Source organism: Microtus pennsylvanicus, chromosome 10 (genome assembly GCF_037038515.1).
Source record: "Microtus pennsylvanicus isolate mMicPen1 chromosome 10, mMicPen1.hap1, whole genome shotgun sequence".
NCBI classification, from domain to species: Eukaryota; Metazoa; Chordata; class Mammalia; order Rodentia; family Cricetidae; genus Microtus; species Microtus pennsylvanicus.
Window position 1 is genome coordinate 78,467,901 of NC_134588.1, and position 21,586 is coordinate 78,489,486.

General features: G+C 44.5%; 1 protein-coding gene across 2 annotated transcripts in view; it reads right to left on the reverse strand.

The window, feature by feature from the left end:
* The window catches only part of Grid1 (glutamate ionotropic receptor delta type subunit 1), a 759,372-nt gene that overhangs the window by 239,241 nt on the left and 498,545 nt on the right, over positions 1-21,586 (reverse strand). For both annotated transcript variants that reach the window (XM_075988693.1, XM_075988692.1), the window contains exons 7-8: positions 10,555-10,716; positions 9,330-9,449 (exon numbers count right to left, since the gene is read on the reverse strand). In XM_075988693.1, the coding sequence (XP_075844808.1) occupies positions 9,330-9,449; positions 10,555-10,716 (282 nt within the window). The remainder of the gene's footprint in view (positions 1-9,329; positions 9,450-10,554; positions 10,717-21,586) is intronic.

The following is a 21,586-nucleotide window of genomic DNA, read 5'->3' on the forward strand; positions in this document are numbered from 1 at the left end:
CAATCTTAATTTTTGAAACTATGAGAAAATTGGAATCTAAGGGAATATACTTTATCTGAAATAGTGAATGCAAGCAAGTTTATATAATAGGGATAATGTTGAATTTTTATCCAAAGGATATATGTGCAATTTTTTAGTATAAATCAACAACTATAGTCTACTAGAAACAAATTTAATACATGAAACGAAGCAAATTTCTATTCACATACAATAAATTAGTAAAAAATGATTGTGAATATTTGCTACATATAATGTACCCGGCAAGCATCAAGATCTAGGAATAAATCAAACAAAAGGTACCCAGGTCATTGCCATGAAAGCTGCAGCTTCCAGAGAGAAATTAAAGAGGCTGTAAACAGACTGAAGGGTACACTAGAGTCATTAATTTATCAATTGCTCTGCACTGAGAGGTTGTCAGTGCCTCCTACACTGATCGAGAGTCAGTGCAACCTGTCTTGGTGAGGGTTTCTATTGCTGTGATAAAACACCACCACCAAAAAGCAAACGGGGGAGGAACGGGCTTATTTGGCTTACATTTCCAGATCAGTGTCCATCACTGAAAGAAGTCAGGACAGGAATTCGAACAGGGCAGGAACCTGGAGTCAGGTACTGACGCAGACACCATGCTTGGTGTGTTACCCGTGACTTGTTCAGCCTGCTTTTTTATGGAACCCAAGAACAACAGTCAGCCCAAGGGTGGCACTACACATGATTACTGAACTCTCTCCCATCAATCACTAAATAAGAGAACATCCTTCAGGTTTGTCTGCAGCTCAGTCTTAAGGAGGCATTTTATTAATTGAGGTTCCATTCTCCACAAATGACCTTAGTTTGTCAAGTTGATATAAAACTGTCCATCACACATCTCAGTCATGAATCCAGATTTGTTGTGATAAAGGAACATGCTATTTATAATTGTTAATGCAAAACAAAGAACCAAGATTAGCCAACTTCATCTTGAAACAGTACTGGAAACTTCCCATGTTCCCCCGTCCTCAGAAACAACCATCTGTCACATGCCATGTGACCCTCTAGTGTCATGTGTCCCCTTCTCCTCTTGGGATCGATGAGAAACATGTTCATAATGTGTCATTTTTAGTTTGTTTATTTTTTGTTTTGTTTTGTTGGTCTCATTATACCTGAGCAATAATGAAACTTTCCCTTTAAGAACAATCAGAAAGAATGATCCAACACTGCTTATAGTGATGATTATGGCTCTCAAAACCACACTTCACAAAGGAGGTCAGTTCCAAGAGCAGAGAGAATCTGATAGTATGCTAACTGTAAATCTAAGGAGAGTAGAAAGTAAAAAGGAGATCAATGGTGGGTGTAGTAACTAGAAATGGACACAAAGAATATTCCTTGGATGCTGCAGACATTGGGTCTGGTTCTGAGTGTTGGTGACAATGTCGTGTTTTTGTTCTTAAAGTCCACAAGGGTGCACTTAAGAGGTACACACATTTCTATGTATTTATACTTCTGCTTCCACTAGAAAAACAACTAGGATTCAGTCACAGCTCTACTCGAGACAAAACATTCTAAAACACGCCAGTCTAAAAGGAAATTATTGAGCATTTCCGATGATAGCTTTAAAAATAATAGTAAAACAAATACCAGGAACTGGTCAGCGGGAGAGAGCATAAATCAGTTCATTGGAACACGGCAGAAGTGACTAAGCAAACCTAGTGTTATGCCGGATGGGGATGAAGTATAAGAACCTTTGTGAGGTCTCATGAAGAATTACAGCGTACTGCAGTGTATAATAGCAGGATGAGAGGGAGCTGTCCCAACATGCAATTTTTAATTGTTTGCAAATACTGTGTAGAGCCTTTTTTTGCCAAGATTTTCTGTGAGGCAGATAGGAAAAACAATGAAATGAAATGTGGAAACCAGGGCAGAATGGTTGCAAATAGCATAGCAAGGGCTCCCAACCCACAGCTGCCTCAGAGAAGTCCACGGTTAAATCCCCCCGCCCCAACTCTTCTGTGTTCTGTCCAGAGATCTCAAAAAGATCTTAAAAAGAACAAGTTCTCTTGGTCCTCATCAAACTAAATGCAAGCAGAACAAAAAACCCTGGAGAAGAAGAGCACAGGGCCTGTGCAGTGACGGAAGACACAGTCACACCCAGATTTCCCTGATGGAGAAGCACACACCGGGCAGCATGGGAAAGCATGTCACACTCACCAAGGTGACCAAAGGCAGGCAGCAGCCTTCTTCCACGGGCTGCTGTCCTTGGAACTGGCGCAGCCAGGCCAAAACTCTAAGGAGACTAAAGACAATGTTCTGAGAATGGCCAAATAGAAAAACGGGAAGACTGGAGCTGTTGGCTGGGCACTAAAGGGAGCAAGCCTGAAACTTCCTTAGCTCCATGCCTCTTCTAATGTGTGGAGCGGTCTGGAGAGGGCCATTTTCTTACCTACAGACATGCACATCCACTAATGTAAGTACATAAAATACATTTAACCTAGAATAAGAGAAAATGACTACGAAAATAAATTATCAACAATTGAGGAGATACAAACTTAGAATAGCACAGACTAAGATGGCCATTCAAGTATTTACTGTATATAGGGTGGTGTGTATGTAAATATATATTTTTACTGTATATAGGGTGGTGCATATGTAAATATATATATTTAGTGAAACACTATGAATGCTGAGCCATACCATCACAGTTAAATATTCCCAATATGCTACCTGTTCCTAATACATTCTTAAAAAGAAAATCAGGCTATAAAACTCAGTAGAAGAAAATTTGGGTAAATGGAATCATCTGTGCAAATCGGATAAAATTATAAACATGGAAAACTACCAGAGTGAAGAAATCTATTTGACCACATAAAATTGTGTCTGTCATGTACAGATATCCTTTAATCCCAAAGAAAGCAATTTATTGAGACAAATATCTGACACAAATAACTACCAATTTGCTTCTAAAGAGAAGTGATTTTTATGAGTTAACAAGAACATTTCCTTGCCCAATATAAAGGCACAAAGGATTTTAGAGGTAACTTTTAAAATGTGAAAAATAAATGATCAATAATTATATTTTAACCATAAATGCAAATTTAGTAACATTATCTTTATATTGATATTAAATTAATGCATCACTGAATTTTTAGCATAGAATTAAGCACAGATTTCTATATGAATGAATGTGAAAATCACTAAGATTTCCATAATCAATTTGAAAATGTGTATGAAGCATATTAAAATAATCATTATCCTTGGTTTAGTAAATTCCCTTTTAAAACATATAATAAAGGAAAAATATACATATAATGAAAAATCCCATGTATTTTATGTTTGTTATGATATCATTCTATAACAACCTGGTCATAATGCATTAACATCTAGATGTCCTATGGGAAGAATAAATGTATAATAGCCTACCAAAAGTTTAGTGATACATTTCCATTTTTAAAAATCATAGTTGTAAGAACATTTGAAGAAATAAGAAAATATTCCCAATATGCTACTAAATGGGAAAGACAGGGCATTAAAATATGTATGTAATAAACAACAATTTTGTAAACTATACCTATCACTCCCCATATCCCTATAGAGAGGGAGAGGAGAAAACCCACATACAAATGACACCAAAAATCCAAAGCTCTTTGTTCCTTAGTTTAGAGAATATAATTGACTTTTATACCCTTCATTTCATTTATCTGTATTTTCAAAGCATTCTACCTTAAATGATCACCCGCTGATGAAATGTTACTTAAAATGAAATACTTAATTGCATCTTTTCCTTGGGTCTTTATTGGGATGAAGCAGTGGCGCTTGTTTCGGTTCACTGCTCTGTCAAAAGCAAGTCTCGCACATGGGTTCAGCATGGTTGACATTTTACTTAGGAAATAGGCTGCATGAATGTTAATCTGACAGACTAAAGTTTGCTGCTGCTGTTGTTCTTCACCTCTTCCTTCTTGCTCTCCTTCCTCCTCCTCCTCCTCTTCTTTTCTCACGCGCACGGCCTGAAGTCTCTAGGAAGCAACTACTAGAGACATTTCACGGTTCCCAGGTTAGACCCTGGAGCCCCAGCTCAGCACACAGCTGCCTCCCTTCTGCTGTGCTCATTTCCAGACCCTGGCGTCACAAGATCAAGGCAGGTCTACTTTGTCTTCAGAGTTGGCTCTTAGGTGCCATTTCAACTTGCCCTTACAACTTGGAACTTCTGAACTCTGAGAATAAGGTATAAATTGTAACACTGTGTGGCAGAGAGGGAGCAAATGCTAATGAGACACTTTGGGCCCAGGAGAACTGGGATCCTATGGCGTGGCAATTGCTGTAAGATCGGCAATTATTACTCTGTAAATTATCAGTAGCCACAAGGTCCTTCCAGGGACATCTCATCACGGTGGGATTGTTAGATTCCTGTCTACCTCCAGCTGTCATAAAGAACCAGAGTTGACAAGATAAAAGCAGCAGCATGAAACAGGACAGGAGGATGGAGACCTCCCCTCTCCCTGGGGAGTTGTTGGAATGGGAAGGCTGACCAAGCTGAAGTGAAGGAATTGAAGCTAGTGGGCCCAGGCCAGCAGGAAGAGATGGCAATGCCCTAATGTGCTGGCTTAAGGGAGAAGGGGCACCGGAATGGAAGAACTAGAAGGAGGGACAGAATCACAAAACTGTATTGCCTCGTGTTCAACACCCCCCCCCTTTCTCCTCCTTCCTCTCCCTCTCACCCTCTCTTCCTTCCTCCATCCTCCTCCCTCCTCTCCCTCCCCTCTTGTCCCTCTACCTTCCAGGCACTTGCATGGTCACAGATATTGTTAAGATTTTCTAGTCTGTGGGCCTCAATTTTCAAAAAGGAAAAGGTCTACATCAAACCGTAGAGCTGTGAAGGACAGAGAGGAGTTGCTGCAAAACAAAGTACGGATCTCCCTACCCAAGTTCCTTGCCTGCTGCGACTGTAATATGTGTCCTCTGCAGCTATCTGATATATCAGGTCCCAGTAAGAGCTTGCTTGACCAGACCTGCGAGGCCAGAGGAAAAGTTTAAATGCCACTGAGCTGAACACTTTCTCTGCCTCTCCTGGTTCTCATTCAATTCTCTCCTCAAGTTGTCTAAAGCGACCCCCGGGGTCTCCTCAATCCTAGTGTATAGGTCTGAAAGCAAACCCCACAGGCTGCGTGGATGCTCCTCCTTCTTCCCTACCCTTCTCGCAAATGAATTTACTACTCTCTACTGAGCCAGTGAATCAAGAGGATGCCACCCAGGGAAATGAAGTTCCAAGCACCTGTAGGCAGTGGGCTCGTTTCCCGGAGTCCTGCTGCACATGGGATCCTGTGTTAATAGAAGGAACCAAGGCCCCAGTCCAGTGCCAGCAGGGAAGAGAATGGCAGGCATTCTCAGTGATTGGATAATGGGAGATGGTCCTCCAGGCTTCAGCTGGTGTCACAATCCAGGAACACCATGCTTGGGGCAAAGGGCAGGATCTAATATCCATGTTTACCAATACAGCCCCCAGTAGAAAATCGCATTTAGAAGTGAAGTTTTTAGGCCTCAATTCGCACCTGGGTCTTTTTGAAATCGTGGAAATCTGTTCCCGGGCATGCAAAAAGAACTGGACACAAGCCTGGCACACTGAATTTAGTAATCCCAGCTACACCTGGAAGGGCTAGGCTACCTATCTCTGGCCTTGCTTTTGGCACTCAGTGTAATGAAATGTTGTAGCCCATAAAACTACGCAGCAGAGCTGGGAGCTGCATCTGTTTGTTCTGCACTCAATGAAGCATGACCGCACGTGGCTAAGGCTGAGGAACCAACCAAAGGAAACATTCTCCCCAATAAGAGCCAGGCAGGATAATTACTCTAACGGTGCCTCACAAGCAAAGAATCCTGAGGATGAGGATTATTACCAGAAATTCTGTTTGAGGAAGACCCTGCAAGGAAAAGGGGGCTATTGAAACTCAGGAGAGGTGGGACAAGGAAGACCCAATGGCTTTGGCATCAATAAGGACCCATACTTAGAATGTACTCTTGTATTCAGTACATATTCAATGGTTTCTGTTACACTCCCTCCTGTTCTCGGCCAAGCGATTTCCATATATTCCCATCCCGGGAAATTTTGCCACACTGGCCTCTAATGTATTTGTCCCTGTTCATGTCATAACCTAAGGACATTTATACAGACAAGCTCATTGTCCTTCGGATATTTCTGCTTGTTTAGCAAGGAGTATCACAGCAAGACGAAATGTGTGGACTCTTAAGAGTTCTGAGGCCTGAAAAAGCAAGTCACCAATTGAATAGACAGTGGAAACCAGCCAAACAAACCAACCAGTTCTTCTGCAATGGGAAGAGACCTCCTTGCAAACACTGCCCCCTTGGCAGACACGGGCCAATCCCAGCGACAGAAGATTAAAACCTGTCTGTAATTCACAGCAGGCTGGCGGTGAACTACCTCTTAGACTTTTGATTTGGCCATTCAGCGATCCCTCAACAAGAACACTTTTCCCGGTTTAGATAATTTAATCAGTATCTGTCCAGTAGCCTGCGGGGAAAAGCCACCGCCCACTCCTTCCTATACAGGGGCTGAGTAATGCAGCCTCCCTATGCCACTCAATCTAAAGCGGCTGGGTGACTCACCCTCCCAGAGAGGTCTCTCTAAGGTATTTGGTTTCAGAAAAAATATCTCTATGTTCCCTCACTTAGATGATTCCTCACAGTTTCAATCTTCAGAAAGCTCTTGGTTTTTATTAGCCTTTGTTGCATTTCAATTCAAATATATGTGGCACGCATCATCTTGGCAGGAACGCACACACTTCACCCAGCAAGCAGCAGCTAGCCAACTTTCTAGCTGGCTCTCCTGGTGATCATGTGTAGTAAGGGGCCAAAGAAAACTACCATCTATGGGGTTCCTCAAAAGACAAGTCTTTACATTGTCACTGATGGCTCAGAACATCCCCAAACTACCCTCAAGTCTTACACCCACTCCCAGTTATTTTGACCCTTTATCAATATTTTTTTATCATACTCCTAAGGCACCCTGGCTTCCCATTATTTTCTACCGGGGCACTGAAGCCCTACTCTTCCTTCCAAGGCTGCAGTATGCCCCTGACACCTACACCCAATATGCTCTCCTTGCTTCATCCTAAAGCCCATCCCATCGCTCTTGTATACACTCTGGGTCATAACAGCAAATGCTTGTTATAGTAAATCCTATTCCTTGCCTCCCACATAGCTTCTCGTTCCTGATGATGAGCTGCTCGGCAGACAGATAACAACTGGGATATGCAGTTATTAAGGGCAGGCTTTAAAATGACAAAAGAATACATTTTAAAATAAATCCCACTCGAAAATCAGCTTCCCTCCCAACTCAATTACATCTAGACCTCCTGTTCCGAAGCTCCTATAACCGGGAGATTCCAGTTCCCACTGGCTACAGGATGTTGCCTTAGCAACACGGAAGGCCCAGACACCCGAAATGGGGAGTGAAGCACACCACGCTCCCCCTCATTCAAGGACTCAGAGTGGCTGGTAGGGTACAAACAGGGGGCTCATGGGACTTGAGTATAAGCAGTCTAAGAAGAAGCAGAAGACCCACTGTCAACATTTCACAGGCTGTGGAAGCCTTGCAATTGGAGCTGAGCTAAAAGAATGGGGTGAGAGATAATGAAGGAACTAGCAGACAAGACTCTAGAGTTCCTAACTCAGAAGGATGGCACATACTCGTAGCACTCAAGGATGGCATGTACCTATGCCCTGAGCTGATGTCAATAGCGGTGTCGGGAGACCACCATACTCCTCAATCACATCAGAGTGGCTGAGTGAGGTCCTCTCTCCTTCTGGCCTCTGAACAGATGAAAATCTAAACCAAAAGCAATTTTTCTTATAGTCTTGCTTAGACCAGTACCAACTATTCACCTCTAGCCCTCAACCAAGTGTCACAGGTTTGGACAATTCCTCGGAGATACCGTAAGCGGGCCTCAGCCTTCTTGACATTGGCAATCACACTTCAATTCTGTTGGGTGTGACAGCATAGTCATTAACCTTCTTGGTGGCACCACAAACTGTTAGCTTCTAAGATGTCATCAATCTATACGTATTGGCCATCCCTAGACTGGATATGACCAACTGATAACTCCATCTTCCAATGCAGGATGGCTGAGAGGCCCTATTCTGCTCATTATACTGAGACTCCAGGACACAGTGGCCTTTCCCCGGAGAATCAGCTCTCCCATGGTGATGTCACTGCCCATTTTCTGTGCTTCAGATCTCGTTTCTCCACTATTCCACAGATCACCCCTCTTCCCCCATCCTTTAGAACGGAGATCAAAGCTCTCTACCCAGGTAGTGGTGCATCATTATCTTCTAAACTTTGTCTACCTCTGCATTGTCCCTAACTTGTCTACAAGTCTCTCTGATAAGAGCTTGTGCATCACCTGCTAAGGCTTCATTTTTGACAAGGATGGCCATTATTTCTGAAGCACTATCACTGATGGAGACATCCCACACACACAAAGTATATGGCAAAGGTTAGATGTGATTACAAGAGCCTGTTCCATGAGCAGACCAATCAATGAATGCTTTCATTCTTTCCCAAGAGGACTGAGTTCCTACACATGAACACTAGCCTCTCTGGCCCCAACAAGCACGCGGTCCTCCTGCAAAGAACATTTCTGGAAAAGCTTACAAGGCTGCTGAGTAGACCAGGCACCGGGTATCAGGTTCCGCCCTTCCTTCCTACCCATTATAAGCCCCCGCCGGGCTCATCCAGATGCTGTCTGAGGGCTGTCTATTGAATACTCTTCCAAGCCCTCCACTGTTATAACAACATCTTAGCTGTCCATCAGTGCCACTGGAAATATGCTTCTGGACTGTCAGGGATGCATCAAACGAAAAAGCCAAGCCATATCTTGAGTCATCCTCCACTCTTGGCTCTCATTTCCCTCTTGATCGAACTCTAGGTGGTTTTGTGTCAACCCTGAGTCTGACAGACACCCTGGCTATACCTTCTAGCCCCAGCCTCAGCCACAATTCACATTTGTCTCAGAAGCTAGGCTACTTCTCAAGTCTGAGGAAACCTGCGGTCCCCCTTAGCATCTAGGCAGCTCCCTACTAATCCATGGACCTGGAAATAGTTCCCAGGAAACCCTGCTGGACTCAGGTCTGTGATATTAGCACTTCCTGCCTGAATCTTCTCTGCCTCCTCCTGGAAATTTCTCAGGATCATCAGCATTAATAGCAGCATCAAGAAGAGAAGCAGGGAAGGGTTTCCCCTGGCGGGCATCCCTTGCTGGGAATGGGAGGAACCAACTAGAGCTGTTGTTGTTCTCAGAGACATGGAGGAGAGAAGACTAGGATGTGAGGACCTTGGGGCTTACCTTGCGCATGTCTTTACCAAAGGTCTCACTATAGGTTGTGCCAAGGATTTCAAACTGGACGTAGGGATTTGAGCTGTCTTCCCGAAACTCCATAACTCCAGTGAGGCCAGTGATGTGTCCCTGCAGAGGAGGAGGAAAAGTTTGGTGTGGTAGAGAATGGAGTGACCAAGAAGGGAGCAGATATGAGTGGCCATAGCAAGGACAGAGCCATTAACAATCCTAGAACATCAAAGCAAGATAAATGTCTTAATCTTACAGAAGAAACCCCAAAGGCTTTTACATGCCATTACTACAGTCAGTGTGTTTCCAGCTATTGCTATGTGCCAGCGCTGTGCTACTCTTGAAATTTAAATGTGATTGTATTTGTCTCTCTACAGTTCAGTGGAAGGAGCATTAGACAGTGTGAGACTGAGCAAGTTATGACACTCTCCCTTTTGCTTTTCAGTGGAGGGTGCGGACCTTACCCAGTCTTCTTGCCTGTGGCTTCAGGGAACATGGAGAACACGATAAAGTGCACTGGTCCAGGAGAGGCCTTGCTCTCTCTGAGCTGCAGTAAACTTAAAGCACCACTGGGACGTGTCCATTGCAACTGAAACCATGCACAATCTGTTGTGGCTAAGGCTTCTGGCATTGTAGATTCCCCTAAAAGCCCATCTGGAGCCCCTAAAAGTCCATTACTCTAACAGTTCTCCTGTGGGTTACCCCAATTCACTTTGAACCTCTTCTCTGATACACTGCCACTCTCCATCACATAAGACACACTACATGTGCAGAATGCATAGACACACGTGGGCACGGATGGATGCACCAGTCACACATACATCTGCATGCTAGGGTCCTGGATAACCAACATATGGCCATACCACCAAGATGAGCTTTTTCTGAAAAGTGACAGCTTGCATGAGTGTTGGGCAGAAATAGGATGGGCAACTATGACTTCACTTACTTGTGACTTTGGGCAAGTCATTTACCTTCGGAAGCCACATCTCTTGAAAGCATAGAGACATTTGAAGAACATGTCCCTGGACCACAATTTATCAGCTTTCAAAAAGGCAAAGGAAGAGTGACAAAAAGAGAAGCCAATGAAGAGGATTCAGGCAATCTCTCTCACACACACATACACAGACACACTACAAAATAATTTCATACCAACTTAGTCAGGACACATCAAGGGACTTGTCTCTAGCCTTGTACAAGTTTACAAAGCAGTGCCCTCGACACATACCTTTTTAATCGTGTCTAACATGGATCTCCCTCCATTCCATGGCTTGGTAGACTTTCTTATGCAGTTAAGGCTTGCCATACTGTGCCATTTCCGGTCCTCCAACTTCCTGTGGAAGGCGTTGGCCAGCATCAGAACACTGTCATACAGGTAGAGATTGGAGATCTGTAAAGAGAAAGAGAGTGAAACTCTTTCTTCTGATGCATTTCCAAAGAATAAGGTGAGGAGCAAAAGCCTGGGTGGTGTGGAAAGCAACAGTATCTTCTCCAGTGCTGTGAGCTTTGTTTACAAAGAACCCCTGACTCCATGATATTTTCCTTTCTTTTTATCTTTCTTTCTTTTCTTTCTTTCTTTCTTTCTTTCTTTCTTTCTTCTCTTTCTTCTTTCCTTCCTTCTTTCCTCCCTCCCTCCCTTTTTTTTTTATTTTAGCAGCACAACCAAAGAAATGGTTACATTAGGCTAAGAGAATACCTAATCTCTCTCAGGAATAGAGGTAGGGGTACATCCACATAGCAACAAGGAACAAGAGTGTGATCCGCATCATGATTGAGGTTTGCAATCAGGTACATCACCTGTTCAGATAACAGGACACAAAGCAGTATAAGATAAAAATGAATGTGCTAAGTGATTGCCTAATATATGTAAAAGCATACAAGTATAGAAGATCAAAGCATCCACTGTTGATGGAGCTGCGGGCTGCTTCCTGGCACCCAGCCGCCCGCACAGCTAGCTTTATCCGAAATAATTACACAGAAACTGTATTCTTTTAAACACTGCTTGGCCCATTAGTTTTAACTTCTTATTGGCTAGCTCTTACATATTGATCTAACCCATTTTTAATATTCTGTGTAGCACCTCAAGGTGGCTTACCAGCAAAGATCTTAACCTGCATCTGTCTGGAGTGGGAGAATCATGGCGACTGATTGGCTCGGCTTCTTTCTCCCAGCATTCTGTTCAGTCTTCCCCGCCTACCTAATTTTTCTGTCCTATCAAAGGGCCAAGGCAGTCTCTTTATTTAACCAATGAAATTAACACAAAACAGAAGAATCTCCCCCATCACTCCACAGAGGTCTTAAAGGCCATCAAACTTTTCTGTTAAGGACTAGATAGTAAAAACCAGGCTTTGAAGGTCCTACAGTCTCGTCTGACCACTGCTCAACACTGCTGTTAAAGCCTGAAAGAATCAAGAGGTGATTCCTAAGCACATGGCTCCAAATAAACAATGTGCTAGATTCAGCCTGAGGGCCATGGTTGGCTGACTTCTCCATCCAATCTGACAGTGCTAACAATATGATCGGAAAGGATCAAGAGGAGGCCACGATGCAGCCATGCAGAGCCTTTTAGTATAAACTAAGGAGGAGCAGGAGAGAGGAGCTGGAGAGATGGATGGCACTGATGGAGCTATGCACAGAAAGCTGGTGACTGAGCCTGGACATAGGCAAGACCACCCCAGCCACTGATAGATCCAGAGTGACGAGGGGCCTAGATGATGGTACAGAAGTGAGGAAGTGGCAGAGATTCCTATGCCTGATGGGCCATGCTATCCTGGATGCATCCAGGATTTGTCAATTAGATTGGCCAATGTCATTGAAACTGACCCATAGAGGAAAAAGCTCCAGCACAGAACTTGTGAGAGTTATGAGCGTGGGGAGCTGAGGAAGCCCTGAGTGGATGTAAAGAAAACAATAATAATAACAAAGAAACAGATAAAGCCCGAAATAAATCTGTATTGTCAGCACAGGCATAGCCATGTCTAGGACAAATACATCAGACCTGTGGAAAGCTGCCAAAGCTCTCCCCAAACAGGCCAGGCTTAGAATCGACCAAGCTTTCCTCTCGTTCAGGTGCAAATGTGGTACTGTATACAAGAACAAGTGTTTACAAACTATGGACCAGTGTGCTCAAAACTAATAACTGGAGCTTCTTCCCCCCCAGTGTTCACAGTCTGAGAGTACCATGCTTGAAGAGACCTCATCCTCTGACTAGCTAACATCATAAATGCTGTACATAATAAACGCACTGGGGTTCTAGGTTGTTGCTGTAGGTAGTACCACTCCATCAGAGTCCCTGACCCCAGCTTTTCTGTATGTGTGTGTCTGCCCTTTCTTCATTCCTTCCTCATCCCAGGCAGGTTTCCATAGACATGGCAAATGAGAAACTGAAATACTGCTGTAAAGAGTAGCATTGATGTGACAGAGCCAGCCCCTTCATCAATCCAAAGATGGTAGAGGTTTGGCTCACCCCCTGGCTTTGGATGAGCTGGAAGACTGGGTACCATAGTCTAAGAAAACCTGAAGGGGCCCGTCCATATGGAGGAGGGAAGCCTTATTCTCAAGGAATTCTCCTCATGATACTTCATCCTCCAAGAAGACATCAAAGCACAAAAGAGAAGAGAAAAAGTAAAGAGATGTGAGTGTCTGTGTGTGGGGGGGTGAGAGAGAACATATACTCCTAGACAGGTTTGGTGTCCTTTATTGATATCTTGCATAATCAGTCAGACAAACTTGGTCAAAGGGACCAGTCTTTGCACCCCTAAGTAATAAGAAGCCTGTTAAAAATATTTCAGAAGAACATCACTGGCTATGAATGGAGAGAAATAAGATGCAACGTTGACCTCACAGGACTCCTGAGAACAAACAGGCTCCTTGTACTACAAGAAGAGCCCCTGCTACTTCTACCTCATCATTCACCCTTCCCTAACCACCCCAGGACCTCATGTATTATTCTCTGTCATTAATCCTAACATGAAGTCACAGAAGCAGATTCCTAGATAAAAACTTGAGCAGGATCCAGCCCTCACAACTGAAGCTGAAGTCAGAAGTAGACCAAAGGAAAGAGATGTAGAACATCAAAAATGTCTGCTGTATTAGGCCTGTACAAGCTCAAACTAGCTAGCTTATCCTCTATAACACATCTAGACTGAGCTGATCACCTCCTCTATGCCAGCCAATAATCAGAGTTTGGGTCTGTCTGCCACTGAGCTGTGTCCTTGCTGTGATTTCCATGGATTTCATGACATAGGAGTGAAAACTGGATGGATACTAGAGAAATGACCAGAATGTGCTCATACGATTGTTCCTGCTACCATAGCAGAGGTCCCAGCCTGAAGGGAAGCTACATGCCAAGGTCATGGCTGTCACTCTTCAGATGGCTGAAGCACACAAATTTGACATCAAACACTCCCACCACTGGGAACTTTGTCCCATGGCAAAAGTGATAACAAGACTATGTCCCCAGGATTTCAAGCTTAGAGAAACGCTTTATCAATGAACAAGACTAGCTTCCTAACCCTGCCAGCAAAACAGCCCTCAGGAGCACCTACCTCTTCAGGGTTGTATTGATGTTTCTTCTCCACCTCTAGAATACAATCTTGTAAAGGAGATGTTCTTACAAGGGAATATGAGTCACCTATGAACTGGTATGGAGTTTAGGGGTTTTGTCATGTTATTTTGTTTTTGTTTTTCTTCTAAAATGCTTTAACTAAAAGATGAGAGTCCTTGATGGTATGAAGATCTCTTCAGACCTTCATGGACCACACATGTGGACTCACTCCCACATCAGAGAGAAGGCTACAGTGCTACTTCAGCTTGGGCCCAGCTAACACTCAGTAGACCCTCCTGTCCCTCAGCACTTATAATCACAGTAGATCAAGGCACTCAACAAATGTGGGAATGCCAAGAGGTCTGAAATGAAGAGGAAAGGCAGAACAGGAATCAGAAAGGCAAAAAATAAGGGCCTTTAATTCTCCCACTATTGTGCCTGCTTGGGAGAGTGAACAGAGTATAGTTTAAAGGAGCAGGTTAGAGAAATGTTCTTTTCCAGGTATCGATAGACCTTCCCCCTTCCACAGCCTTCTTTCTATATGTTGTCAGTTCACGGACATGTTGACCTGACTAAACTTCAAGCTCTCTGAGTGCTTATCTCTGGAACATGTCACAAATAAGGACACAAGTTTGGTGGTTATTCAATGTTTGATTGGTAAATGCCCTGTGAATACACTCACACATAGATGGAAAGATGCTAGACAGACAGAAAGATAGGAATGGATGGAAAAATAGATGGATGAGAGGGTGGATGGGTGGGTAGATGAATGAGTTGGTAGATAAATACTAGGTGGGAGGATGATGAAAAATAAATGAATTAATGAGTAGATGGATGAAGTGATGGACAGTTGAAATTGATGGATGGATGGTAGATGATAGGGATGGATTGATGGATGAATGGGTGGATGAATGGATGGGTGGATGGCCATATGATATAGGAGGGAGGTTGGGAGTGGGAGGATATATTGGCTAGCAGATGAATTGATGGGTTTTTGTTATTAAGATTGCACACACTAATGCTTCATCTATATTCTTAAATATAAAGCATTAGGAGAAAAAGATGTGCTGCTTCCAACTTTGGGAGGAAACTTCCTTCATTTGTTTCTCATTAAGAACCTACTAAAATAACCTATTGATCACATCCCTTACTGCTATCCGTGCCTACTTTACTCACGTACCTTCTCCTGTGCAGAAGTCTCAGGACTCTAGCCAGCCTTGGGCAGAAACTGACATTACAATATTGGTCTGTGTATTTACCATCTATTTTCCAACCTCAACATACACATTTCTTTGATCTACTTTATCAGAATTCAGTGGGGGGTTCATGTTAGGGATACAGAGAGCTGGAAGGCCCTGCCCTCACAGAGGAGCAGTTCTATGCAAAAGGAGCCAGAGAAGATGGTAGAAAGGTAGACTATGCTCAGAGCGCTCTACAGATGCTGGCAAGTGAAGAGGGGGTTTCCCTCAAGGCAGGTTACCAGTGTCACTCATGCCTAGGAGAGCTTGGAAGGAGAGAGACTTCCAGTTACACATATACTCACCCATAGGAAATAAAGGGCCGACAGCAGCTCAGGCTAGTGCTACAGTCCGCAAAACAGAGAAGGTGAGCATGGCTTGAAGGAGTCCATGTCTCCCTCCCTTCCTCCTTTCAGAAGCAGAGCACTACACAGATTTCCTCAGCCAAAAGAAAACAAGCAAAGCATAAACTGTACTAGACAAATCCTCAAAGCCATGCTTGAGTGGGTTCAGAGAAATGACTGGTCTAGGGATACTCACTGTAGCACAAAGTGACAGGAGCCAGTAAATCATTTCAGATGAGGGTAAATTTGAGATTCACAGAGGTCACAGATCACAGCCTCAGGCATTACAGAGACAGGGTGGCCAAACAAACAAAAAAATCTAGAACCAAGTCAGAGTAGCCATATGGGTGCTTTTGGAATGGGGAAAAGATGGACTCAGACAAAAGTTCAAGATCTTTGGGGAACCTGGTGCTCTGTTCTAAATGGGAAGGAAGCTTTTGGGGATGAGCTGTGTTCGTTTAGCCACTCAATGGATACATGCCATGCTCATCTTCCAATTGCTATTGTGCATTGCAGCTCTCAGGCTGCTGAACGGACAGTTCGAAGGGTTCCTCTGGCTGACAGGTCTGGATGCATGTTAACCTGGGCCAGATCTGTTCACCGCCTGACCCTCCCTGCTTGTGCCTACAGCACTTCATGAATGAGTGCAGTTAACACTCAATAAATGTTCACAGAATCAAATCTTCCCTCATACTTAGTTGCTGAGTGACATCCAAGACACAATTTAACGCTCATAGATCTGTCTTGATGACAACAAAGTACAGTGTGATCTGTGTAGGACTCAGCCAGCCATGATAAGCTTAATAGAAACAGACCACACAAAGGAAGTTCCTAACTTCCAGCCATTATCACCTGACAGTGTAGGACTCAGCCATAGATAGGTTTAATGGAGGCCTGAGTCTCAGTAGTTTACCCTGAAGCCATTACCTGGTTGCAGGAAGAACCACAAACTGGCATTACCTGAGCACCATCCAAGAACAGATCATCCAAAGGAAATGCCAAATGTTCCAACCATTGTAGATAGGATCACCTGCCAGCACACAGTCACCAGGACACCCCTAGACAAATGTCAGCCAACCTTAGAAATCCCTCACCCCCACCTTTACTACTATAAATACCCAGCTTTCACTGAGCTCAGGGCTCTTCAATTGTTCCAACGCACTGGACACACAGAAAGACCGAGTTTGCAAGCTTGTATAAAATAAAGGCTTTTTGCTTTTACATACAGGACTCGGTCTCCTTGTTGGTTTTGTGGATCTGGGCATAACAATCTGGACCCATGGAGAAGTGCAATGTGACATCCATGGTTACTTGCCCATGAAATGCAGATAGTAATAACCCATGAAATGCAGATAGCAGGCTCCTTCTAAGATCTTTCTATGTATTTTCATTCTTAGCAGCAGCAGAGACAGAAAAACATGGAAAGGCAAGTGAAGGCCCTAGGCAGGCTCCTAATTTCAACAGGTCAGGCCCAGGGTGTCCTCAGTATCTGGAGCCCAGCAGTGATCTGTTACACAGATTATGGGAATGAGGACAATGAAAAACTAACTTGTGTTTGTTAGCATCTTCTTCTTTGAGGCTCACTGGCCATACATCTTTTCAAAGGCTGGGGGGGGGGGGCTACATCTGACTCCTGTAGCTTACAGGGCAGAAGACTAGGCAAAGATCAGCTCTGGTCAGTAAGTCCACCTGTGTCTGCCCACCTGGACCTGCCAACATGTCCTGACCTCCTCCTGGCAGCATACCCATATCTGTTGTGGTGCCAAAGCCTCAGTCAGGCTTCTGAGGGATGAATGCCCTAGGCCATTATGTGAGGCAAAGACCACTTCTCTGTCTCTGGTGTTTCATGGATGGACTAGTAAGAGAAGGTCCAGAGCATACAGATGGAGATAGAGGACTCTGTGGAGGGCTATAGACTGCTTTGAGCAGGTTCCCAAAAGGGAAGCATCATAGCACTTCATTAAGGGCTCAGATATGAGAGCCTTTGGCTCAGAGACCCTTCAACACAAATGCCACAGGTATGGGGAACCTGAGAAAACAAGGGTCAGCAGCAGCCCAGTACCTGTAGGAAATCACCATGTCCTATACTCTGCCACACAGAGCCTTGTCCAGCCTTAGACCAGTGGATATAATTTTGAATACCTGTTTAAAATGGTCACATATACTGTCCACTGTCACACTATGGTTCAGGCCCCTTCATTTCTTCCTCAGGAGATGGTAGATGTTTGTCCCCTTGTCTCTCAGCCCCAGGCCTTCTTGGTACAGTCTGCCTAGCTGATTCTTTACAGACATCCTATCACATAGTGTCTCCAAGGGTCATGCCCTGGTGGGTCCCCCTCCAATTTCCACCCATACATCAGCCATGATTCTCCTACAACGCATAGTATATGACATTCTTTCCAATAAAAATACAAACAAGATTCCCAATTTTAAGGTGTTTGAGAGAACAGAACGTGAGGACGTTTGTGAAATGTCTGACTTAAGCATTCCACACAGCTGCTTCGATAGATTTCTCTGAGTTAATGAAAGTCCAATAGATCATTCTAAAACTATTCTAAGAAATAAAGGAGCTGCGAAGTTATTTTCATAGAGGATGCCTCTTTTTAGCAATGAGCCATGATGGGCAGGGAAGGTGCAGGAGCTCCAGATGGGCAGCCTCCACCCCCATTGCCTGTCACAACCCAAGGCAGGGTTTTCATGAGATATGATGGAAGATACAAATTTCTGACTTCCTTTATCTGTTCTGAAACTTGGTTCTGAGAAAGGAAACCAGAAATGTAGGAGACATATCTAGGAAGCAGATAAAAGAACTCAGCCATGATCTCTATGGGGTCCATAACTCTTGAAAAATCCAAGAGGACCTGCTTGACCACCGGAGAATTAGAGACCAATTACATGAAGTTAACTAAGGCCCAAAGATGAAAGAAAAATCGATGCTATTTTTTCTTAGGCATTAGCACAGAATTCCCAATACATTAGTAGCTAGGTTTAATTTGGGAACACACCTGTGTCAGCAGGAACAAAGGCCACTAGAAAGATTGTTAAATTGATCTTCATGAAAAAAATAAGAATTTACTTAAATAGTCAAGACCCAGAGGAACAAATAGAGGAAAGATAAGGGGTCTGGCTTGAAGGAGAGAGAATAGAGCACAGGGAGAGAAGGAACAGTGTTTGGAAATCAGGAGTATTCCTGAGAAGGATTGACACCGAAGCAATGGCAAAGCCACTGTGCTCAGCCAGTGGTGACACCGGCTTGGCCTCCAAGGCCACCTTGGTTCACACTGCTCTAACAGAATAGCACAGAGCCACCACACTTCCAGGGAGTGGAAATCCCACACCGAGGTACCGCCGCAGCCAGTGTCTCCTTCGGATTTAGTTCCTGGCTCCTAGGATACCTCCTTCCTATGTCCCGGCCCAGTCTCACTTATGGAGCACACCAGCCTCATTGTGAGGGTCCACCCTGACAACCAAATCTCCTTCCGATGGCCCTACAACCAAATCCCTTGGGAACTCGGTTTCAATATTGGAATTTTAGGAGAACACATCATTCAGACCACAGTAAGCAGCTTGTCCAGGTATGGATGTCTCATACTTATGGAACCAGGAAAGGACATTTTTCCTACCCAGGCACCAACAAGGGAGGGTGTAGGTGGCCTGTTTACTTTCTACTGAAAGGATTGGGACCTGAGGCCATGCCACATAGGGTCTGTCCTAAAATATGCTGATACCCCCAGGCAGGCCTTGCGTGTATGCCCATGTGGATGCCAGCAGGCTGAGCCCTCTGCCACCTCCACTGGTTGGGAAAGGAGGGTCTCGAACAGGTCAGGATAACGTGTGTGCCACACCGTGCAGCCAGACTGTCTGCCTCCTGGCGCTTGGTGCTTGTCTTCTCACTAACGCTGAGATGCTAGGCAAGACTTATTAGGGTACTCCAGCTGTGTCCCCGTCATGCTCTAGGAACCCGGAGATGGTTGTCTATTGCATTATCAGGGTGAGAATCATTCTTGAAGGAAGAGGAAGATGAATGGCAGGCCAAGGTCAGAGTCACACAAGCCAGCAGAAATCTCTCGCCGGCCCATTATCCTCACAAGCCAGAGCGCTGGAAATGCAAGATTTTCATTAAGTATGGCTGCATTTCCTCCAGGCTCCTAAAGAGCCCAGTGGTCTCTTTCCCCTGTCATCAATCAAGCAAAGTGGGCTGTTCGTGGAGATATCATAGAGATAAACGGCAGGCACTGACCTCTGACCAAATCTGCAGACGGACTCCGGCTGGCTGGCAATGTCAGAAAAGCAGTGGACAGAGGGTCCAGCTGGGAGGGCAATCTGACATCCAGATGCCCCAGCACGAACAATCTATCCCCAGGCAAGGTCTCTGTGCCAAACTGCTGCTAGCCCACCTGTCTTGAGAGGGCACTGCGGCCAGGTCGGAGGACGGGGCAGATGATGGCCTAGGGTCAGGGTGGGAGGAGGCGCTGTACACCACTGAATCAGAAGGGAGAAGATGAAGGAGCATCTGTCTCCACAGAAGCCTCCCTCGGCTCCAAACACACATGTGGACACCTGCAGCCAGAGCCGTAAGCAGCTGCACCCGCAGAGACTACCTATGTGCTTGATTCACAAGGCCTTCCGCACTGCCCTTATCCGGTTGCCAACTGGAGTCTTTACCACTAAGTAAGGCACTGGAAGTGACATGAAATCTTGGGTCGCTGGGATGGAAGCCTGGGGGACTGTGTCAGAGGAAAAGCTCCTCTTACCAGATTGACAGAGACCTATGACCAGGGGAAAGAACAGAAGCTTCTAGGAAATGGGGACTAGCAGGTCTGTGATATACTTTAGCAACTTGAATGCCAGAGGGAGGGGTGATGCTGCCAGGCCACCCAACAACTTTTAAGTACACAGAGATGTAAAAATTCCAATCGGAGAGGACATTTTATGACAACACCATACTGGCCCCCACAGCTTAGATCAGACTGCATCATGACCAGACAGGCAGTTCATAATAACCCAGCACACTCTGGAAGCACATCTGAATGCATGGGGTGCCAATGGGATAATGCTTCTGCTAGTTCAATTACAAGCTGATATCACTGGCAGAGGCAGTTCTAATGACAGAGCACAATAGCAAGTCTTCCCTGAGCAAGGCTGCCTGGGAAATCTTAGCAAATTCTCAGGGTTCTGAGGGACTGGTTATCACTTTTATTACTGGCTGAGTCAGCCAAGCCCTAAACTAACTTGTCAAGAAAACAAAAACGAGAAACACCCAAGTCAGACAGTGCTTTGTAGGGAAGAATAAACAAGAGCACACAGGCAAGTGCAATGTCTTTTGAAGTCGCTGGAAGCCACTTACTTGGGTATTTTTTTTCCAAGGGACTTTCTCTGTACTAAACAACAACCAAATTGATTTGCTCTAATAGTACTTGGTTGAATTTTCAAAACAGAAATCCCTGACCACAAGGCTAAGAGAGGAAGACAGAGTCTCTGAGACCAGTTCACTTCTGTAGAGAAACCTGGAGATGGATGACCTTGCAAAAGTGCCCTATGCTTTTACAATCCTTGGATTCTTTCGTCCCAAGGGCAGCCATCTGGGGAAGGAACTAAAACGGACTTGGGAGCTCCATTTCCAGGGGGATTTTCATTAATTTCATCAAGACAAAGTTAATAATCCATGACAGCAGTTTTTTTTCTTTAGTTGGTTGTTCTAAGCATGTTAGAGTCTTTTCGATAAATCTCACAGCTAGAGGCTAGTAGAAATTAGTTTGCCTTCTACACTGTCATTAGGAAGGAAAGAAGTGGTAATAGTTTCTGAGAAAACTTGAAGGGAATGGCTTGTAAATGAGATGAATCTACAAGCTTCCCAAGTGTTGGGCAGAGGAGTAAATAAATCCACTCTCCCCTCCCATCATAGCCCCGCAGAAGGATGTAGATACAACAGACAGGGAGAGAGAGAGAGAGATCCTTCTTTAATAAAGTGCTTTACTTATCTCTATATAAAGAGGCTTCTAAAGACCATTTAACTTGGGTCTCAAGTCCCAGGTTATTAGCAGAGTCATCCCATATATTCTTATTGATGGTCTTCAGGGTCTTTCATGGAGAGCTAAACGAATTTAAAACATGCTCTGTCTTCTTCAGACA